Consider the following 8,099-nt stretch of genomic DNA (forward strand, 5'->3'; position numbering starts at 1 on the left):
CAGGGTCTCCCAAGGCAGCTTGGAGCCTGGGCTGTACTGATGTGTCTCAGCCCTGGAGCTGCTTTGGCAGCAGCTCAAACCCACAGCAGCAAGTCATGCTGCTCTGAGCAGAGTTAGGCAGATGAAAATGGGAAGTTATCTCTCCACTAATATTAGTGTAACTCTAAGGTAAAAGCTATCTAGTACAAGTTTGATGCTACACTGACATTTCTCTTTTAAAAAGAAAACTGAACTCCCAGCCATGGGCATTTACTATGCTGACTGCAAGTCGTGCTGAAATGCTCAAGACTGTCTGCTCACTTGGTGAACACAAACCCACCAGACACTGGGAGGAGATTTGCTGACCCAAGTGATGTAGATGCAGTTCCCCAAACAAGCTCCTTGCACTGTTTGGGTGACAGCCTGTTTTATCTTGGTGTTAAATGTGTATTTGTGTTCCTTTCCCCCCTCTCCAGCTATGGGAGACATCCATCTAGCTGCAGTGTTTTCCTGGGGTCACATCAGAACTGTTTACTTTGGATTTTATAGAAACTCAGCATCACTGAGTCACTGCACATTCATCTGCTCTTCAGACAATTCGAAAGACCAACAGAGGTGCCCGTGATATCGCAGTGATAACCTCCTGTCATGTGGAAAGGAAAAAAACCAGTTTTTTTTTTTTCTTTCTTTTTTGTTGACTTGTATTTTATGGATTTGATGCACAACCAAAATCATAGCATTTGACAGAGAATAATTAGCCCAGATGTGACAAGGCTGTTCCACATGGTGACCTAGAATCCCAACTGCAGTCCATTTGCCAGTCCTGTGTAAGAGAGGTGTTTCTCTGGTTTATTGCACTCCTGAGTCAGACCAGAGTGGAACTGGGAACATGCCTCATGGAGAGCCCAGCTGATGTAAACTTGTATGCTGTATGCATGAACCTTGTGTTCTTTACTTTCCACATGTAAGGGAAAAACAACATACTGTAGTAGAGATTAGCATGCAGGAGTAAGAAATATAGGAATTTTTTTTTGTGACAGGATTTCAAGCTTTGAAAAGCAACTATTTGACACAAATGGCAAACAAACAAAGATTATATCTTTTTTTTTTACCTTACGTGTTTATAATCTCAGTATACAGATTGTATATATGTAAACATTCAATAATGTTAAAAATAGCTGTTATACGTATGTGTATTTTGCCAAATGCCTAAAGAAACAGTCATGACTAACATCATCACACTTCAGATTTTCTAATGTTATGAGCAGACATCCTTGGAAATACAGAAAGTACAGTACTGTAAAACTGTCTCTCAGAAACTGGTGTTTGACCAAAACCTATACAACTTTTTCAGCATCTTATACTGTCGTGACAATCTCAGTTGTACAGCAGACTGTGGAAACCAGTACAGCAGCACTTTGTCTTAAATCATCATAAAATAAACCAGCCAAAATTCATTGTTTAGTTGGATAACCACTGTATCCTCTCACAGGTGTAATCAAGAATGATTCAGCAGACAACAGTCTTTAAGTCATGTGCAGCTCAAACTTACTGGACATTTGGGAATACTTCTAAGTAGTCAGTTCAGGATGTGGTGATGTGATGTCTGTCTGTGAGAGTTGCTGTGTATTTTTGATAGAGAATTTCAGACACTGTTTTAGATGGCAAGGCATAGGCTTATGAGAAGGATAACAATTTCACTGCACTAGATAATAACAGTGCTGGGCAAGTGGCCAGTTTCATTGCTGTCTTTCAACTTTTATTCGTTACTGGAATCGCATTTACCATGCACTTGAATGCTATGCTTGCTGCCCCTGAAGCCCCCTTGACAATTTTTTTGGGCATAAACTGAGCACAAATTAATTTAGCTGAAAAAGAATGGGGTGGGGGGGAACAACTCTTTACCATGTTAATCTTGTCTGTTAGTTGATGGTTGTATTTCTAACACCTGAGACTTCTAAAGGTTGTTGTAAAGCAAATGCCTTCTGGTTGGGAATTTTCAGTTAGTGAGAAACTGGACCATATTAAATCAGTTTATAATTCTCTAGTTTTCCAAAACCGACTCTGTGGTGCAGTTGAATACCCTACCCAACAACTGTATGATTAATTAGATATTATTGTAATGGGAACATCTATGGTGTTTCTGAATCTTCTACCTCTTTCATGTATTTCCTTTAGTGAGTGAATCCAACACTTGCAGCCTTTTAATGTATTTTTTTAACTTTTATGTCTCTCAATAAAGTCAGATATATGTAAGATTAAATTAAGAAATGTTTAAAGATGTTGGCAGCTGTAAAATATGTAAGATTTTTAGAAGCACTATATTTTATGATTAGGCTGTATGTTGGATTATGACAAAATATTGGCCTTGGAATTGAAATGATTTTCTCACAGTCAACAGGTTCTGGTAAGTATTTGGAAAAAGACAAATATCAGTGAGCACAAGTGGGTGCAGACTGACCATCTGGAAAGAGACAGTCACTTGTAACTGCTTTAGGGAAAGATTCTGCATTTTTGTGAAAGGTAAATATATCAATCAGCACTGAAGAATATTTTTTGCAAAGATTTACTTTGAGTGTAGCTATATGGATTAAAGATAGCATGTAGCTTATGAAATTAGGGTCTGAGCCATAACTTGAAATCAATATGTCTTTTGTTGATTTCACTGGACTTTGAGCAGGACCCTCAAGAGGTTCACCCACATTAGGACATTATGATAACTCAATCATTGCTGTATTACTCTGTCACCTGGAAGCTGGTTTACCCTCCCATATTCATATTTTGTCTTTAGTAACTGGACTGTTCATCATGTGCCTTTTATGGTATTTTTTTGGATACAAACTGGTGTGTAGTTTTGAATGATCCCATTAGATTTCTGTGCATATCTTATGTTTACCACTGTTTACTCCTCCCTTTCCATTTTGCCTTACCAAGAAGCAGCAAGATTTGGCAGACAGAACTGGACATAACATACAGGCTCTTTCTGCTATGTTCATAGCTTCTTGTTTTGCAAACAAATAGCCCTCCTGACTGTATTTTCAATGTAGTATGTACTTCCAGCTTCTTTTGTTTTGGTACCATTCATTTGTTGCATATGATGATACACGTATGTGTGTAGTGTACCTTTAACAGTCACCCTCACATTTGGAGATATGTAGTGACTGGAAGTCTAGTTCTGGACACTACGTTCAAGTTAAATAAGTGTTGACTTTCACTTTGGTGGTCTAGCATGAGAATACCACATGACTTGTGTTCTTGCAAAATTCTTCTGCAGAGAACTTTGCATCAGGTTGGTAACTTGGGAGACCTGAACTGTCAGGGCTGTGTGAGCCTCCCAAGCCAGTGGAGGTTGGACAGAGAAGTTGTTTGCTTACAAAGCTGTCATTTCTTACTTTTAAAATGTAGTATGTTGGAAAGCTGCCAGATTAATAACCTTGAAGATTGCAAATATTTTTATCCACTGTAGTTAGTTACGTTGGCAATAACAATATAAACTGCTGCATAATACCTCATCCAGACTAAAATAGAGTACTTGTCACTAATATAGCTCAGTTATTTTGACTCATTGAGACTCATGCTTTTATTTTGGTTTTATTTTAATAAATGAACTAGTTTTTGCCAACTATGCTGTAGATGCCTGTTGAAGTGAGGAAGCTATCAGTTCTCAACTAGAAGTAATTGTTTATATGAACATAGGGCCATCAGGATGAGATATACTTAAGTTACCCTTATGTATTTCAATGTGGGAGAAGAATCTTGTGTAATTTATAATAAAATCATTGTGACTAACTGATGGAGACTGGAAAATTGAGATTATATCTAAAAATAATGCTGCACAATGATGCCACAGTTTAACAAGTAAAGATTTACCTACTAATTCTGGATTTGTTAACTTAAGAACTTTATTCATGTCAGGCAATATACCAGAGATGGTTGTGACTGATAATTTACATATAGTTTTGTTATATTTAAGTAAGTAGATTCAAGAAGATTATTAATTTTATACAGCCTATCTTTGCTTAAATTGTGACTAAAGTCACAGCTTGCCAGTCACCTGAAGTGTGACTTGGCTTGGAAGATGGCTTCTTCCAAATGACTTAAAGAGTTCCTGATCTGTGAGATGTTGAACCTGCTGAGCTCATGTGCTCATGAAATAATTCTGATTGTGCTATTGAACAAGTGAACCTTTGAGGTATAGCCTGAATTAAAATCAGAAAGAAATTGTGTCAATAGTTAGTGTACTGAAATCCTCTTACTCAAATCCCTATTGCTTTGAACTAATAGGTCTTGTCAATGCTAATTCAACAACTGAAAACCAGAGGTAAGAATGGCTACATGCACTATTATAGACATGCATATGCTACAAATTCTGACCAAATTTGCTGTAACTTCATTAATGAATTTATTAATAAATAGAATGTAATGTGAAAGAAGCATGGGACGCCATAATATTAAAGGATATACTCTTCAGTTAGCCCTTAGGACTTGCTCTGACATCGAATCCCATAGCTAGTTGTAAGCAAAGTTATCATACTCCGGTGTAAAACTCAGTGAGCTCCTGTTCTCTTCCATCTCCTTTTCACTTCCACTGAAAAGAATTTTCATGAAACATTCATACACTAACAGCCTCTGTGAGTTGGCTGACATCAGAAAGCTTCTTAATTGATCACCTTTCCACACTACGGATAGGGTCTTTCCAATACTGTTAATGATAGTAGGTCAAATGAGGTATTAGAAAGAAATTCTTTACTGTAAGGGTGGTGGGACAATGGCACAGGTTTCTCAGAGGACCTGTGGATGCTTCATCCCTGGAAGTGTTCAAGACCAGGTTGGATGGGGTTCTGAACAGCCTGGTCTAGTGGAAAGTCCTGCCCATGGCAGGGAGGTTGGGACGAGATGATCTTTATTGTCCCTTCCAATCCAGACCATTTAATTATCCTGTGATCTTTTGCTTGTGCTATAATCAGGTGATGATGCCTCATGTCTTGTGGATTTTGCACTGATTTTGCTTGGGGATGAGTTAATTTTCTTCATTGTAGCTGGTATGAGGCTGTGGTTTGGATTTGTGCTGAAAACACTGTAGATAATGCAAAGATTTTTGCAGTTATTGCTGAGCAGTGCTTGCAATGAGCCAAGGCCTTTCCTGCTCTTCACATGCCCCGTCAGCAATTGGGCTTGGGGTGCACAAGGAGTTGGGAGGGGACACAGCCTGGACAGCAGACCCAAGGGATATCCTAAACCATATGATGCCATGCTCAGCAGCAATCCAGGGGGAAGGCTGGCAGTGAAGAACTGCAGCTCAGGGACTGGCTGAGCACTGGTCTACTGAGCAATTGTTTTCATTTGCATCATTCGGGGTTTTTTTTGGGTTTTAGCTCTCTCTCTGTTAATTTCCTTTTAATTATTTTTTTTTATTATTACTACAGTTATTTAATTTTAATTATTTAACTGTTCTTATGTCAACCCATAAGTGTTTTCACTTTTACCTTTACAATTCTCTTGCCATCCCACTGGGGGTGGGGACTGAGCAAGCGGCTGTTTTGGGCCTTAGTTACTTGTGGTTAAACCAGAATACTACTGGTAAAATCACTTGATGACTCAGCCATCCTGTGTCTCTCTCACCTCTAGCATTTTTGAAGGCTAAGCCTCTTAAATCACTAAGTCTGTGAACCTAACAGTTGAGCTGTTTCTCGTTTCTCTTGCTCCAAGTCTGAAAATCCCATGTTTCTTTCTCTAAATTGAGTATCTGTGTCATGGGATAACAGTGGACTGTATGGACCACTGTTTTTAACTACAATATGATGTTATTTGCCTCTTTTTTGAAGAGCTTGAGCATTTCAGTCTCCACTGAAATACCAAGAATAGATGAGCTGATGAGCCACTATTTGCATGGCTTCCAAATCTTATGTATCAGCAATATGGGATTTGACTTGGATCACATTTGATGTGCTCAGCTGGTCGGAGCTCGGTGTTAATAATTCCAAGGTCACAGGTTCAATCCCCCTATGGGCCATTCCCTTAAGAGTTAGACCGGATTATCCTTGTGGGTCCCTTACCCAGAATATTCTGTGATTCCTGAAGACAAACTGCAAAAATATGTGCAGGCTGTGATCTCATGACTGGACAGTAGAGTGAGGTTCCTGTGTGCACATAACTATTATCCTAATAAGGCAAGAAAAAAATAAAACAGTGAAACTAATTGTGTAAACATAGCTGCAATACAGACAGGATCAGAAACAAGAGAGGAAGTAATAGTTTCTATCATCTATGCTAAAATCTCCTCTGACATGAGTAGTTTCTAAGTCAGCTTATGAAAACCATTTCTGGTGTCTCAAGTATGGATGCTGATGTAAATTGCAGCTCTGGAAACTTGTGCACACGGTAACTTGTCATTCCACAACAGTTTTCTGCAAGTATTTAGAGAAAAGCACTACAACAGTCAACATTCCTATGTTATCTCACACAAGTAAGAAAAACAAGCAGTAAAAATAAGTTTGGAACACAGATATTGCTCACATTTGAGATAATGTACCTGGCTTCAAACTTGGCACACATAGCCAGATCTGGCAGTTCTAGCTCTTTAAAATCCAGTCTATACCAGTTTCAAAATCACTTCAGCTAAACCAGCTTTAAACTGTTTAAAAACTTCTGCTACTTAAGAGGGGCCATAATTGCCATATAACTCAGAATGAGATGAGGAAAATTTGGGAAAATAAGCACAGAGCAGTTAAAAAGAAATGCGTTATCTAGGGGAGAAGTAAAGGTGTCAACACAGTTTTTAATTACTAGAGCATAAAATGTCAAAGCAACAATCTTTTATTTTTCTGTTTCTGTATTCCTCTGAATAAAAAGATAAAGCTTTTGTTTTAAAAAATATGAACATGAGGCCTTAAGACCTTATATACTCTAACTTTAGCATGAAGAGTCTATTTTTACAACCATGTTAGAAATTCTGTATATAGGCCTGACTGACCTTGTAAGTGGAGTGGTGCGAGCAGCTAATCATGTAATATTGTAAGGCTCTGTAGAACAGCAAATGCTCATTTAGTTTGATTATTGTTACAAGAACTCCTGCTCACTGCCTCTGTAGACTCTGCATACTTTACGCTTGGAAATACAGTCCAGAACATACTCAAACTGTGAATATATAACCTAATTTTTCTTTTCTTAAGGATAAAAATATATTAAAATAGGTAATGTTTTATATAGAATACAGTACTTATTTTTATTGTTGCATAAATGCAAAATATTTTTTTCAGAATAGCAAAGCATTACAGAATTTTTAATCTGCTGGACAAAACACTATTTACTGTATGACCAGTTCTTTCAGCAAAGCTTTTGGGGTCGTATATACCAATTGGCTCTGCCAGCTTCATTTTGTGCTGATGTTTAACTTGGGCATTGCTGTAAAAAAAAACAACCCTATTTTTTCACTCATACTAGCCATTATTGAAAGAGGCAAGGAGAATCATGTTTCACCACTGTGGCTGGGCTAGTATTGGCAAAAACAATGATTTGCATCATATCATTGTCTTTGCTACTTAAAATTCCTTAAAAATCATACCTGATGTAATAAAAGCGCAAGATTTTGACAAACATCAAAATGAAGCACTGCAGTTTACAACTTTCTAGCTTTGAGTGTGATATTTTTGTCATAAACATTACAGGCATTGGGCTGTTTAATGAATCTGGCTTTCATGTAGCTAAACAAAACATTGCTTTTTATAAAATCAAATCATTGTAATTTGGGGTTCTAAAATCCTGCTCACTTTTAATAATAACAGCGTCACAGTATCCACTTCTACAAGGGTATTTAATACAAATGCCTGTGGTTTTCAATGTTACTGACATATTGTAACATCAGTAAAGTGACTTTCAATGACAAAGACTGTTGTGTGTATTTTATTCTTCTAAGTGACTGTATTTACCACTTTCTGTTTTATAGATCTCTATAAAATAAAGATGCTGCATGCATGGGAAACAGCTAATAGAAGAATATAGCTGTTATTTTTCAAATTCCAAGGTTGAAAATTATTCTCAAATCTTTGAGAAGGGGCCTACTGTTCTCAAAGCAAATCTAAAATTACTATTCCTTAGTTTGCGTGTTTGAGGGCAACCTA

At 37.5% G+C, this 8,099-nt stretch overlaps 1 protein-coding gene across 13 annotated transcripts in view; it reads left to right on the forward strand.

The window, feature by feature from the left end:
* ADAM22 (ADAM metallopeptidase domain 22) overlaps window positions 1-7,865 on the forward strand; it is a 134,936-nt gene extending 127,071 nt beyond the window's left edge. For all 13 annotated transcript variants that reach the window (XM_072925504.1, XM_072925505.1, XM_072925506.1 and 10 more), the window contains one exon: window positions 456-7,865. In XM_072925504.1, coding sequence (XP_072781605.1) covers window positions 456-476 — 21 coding nt within the window. In that variant the 3' untranslated portion in view covers window positions 477-7,865. The remainder of the gene's footprint in view (window positions 1-455) is intronic.
* The last annotated feature ends 234 nt before the right edge of the window (window positions 7,866-8,099 follow it).

The sequence above is a fragment of the Taeniopygia guttata genome, chromosome 2 (genome assembly GCF_048771995.1).
Source record: "Taeniopygia guttata chromosome 2, bTaeGut7.mat, whole genome shotgun sequence".
NCBI classification, from domain to species: domain Eukaryota; kingdom Metazoa; phylum Chordata; class Aves; order Passeriformes; family Estrildidae; genus Taeniopygia; species Taeniopygia guttata.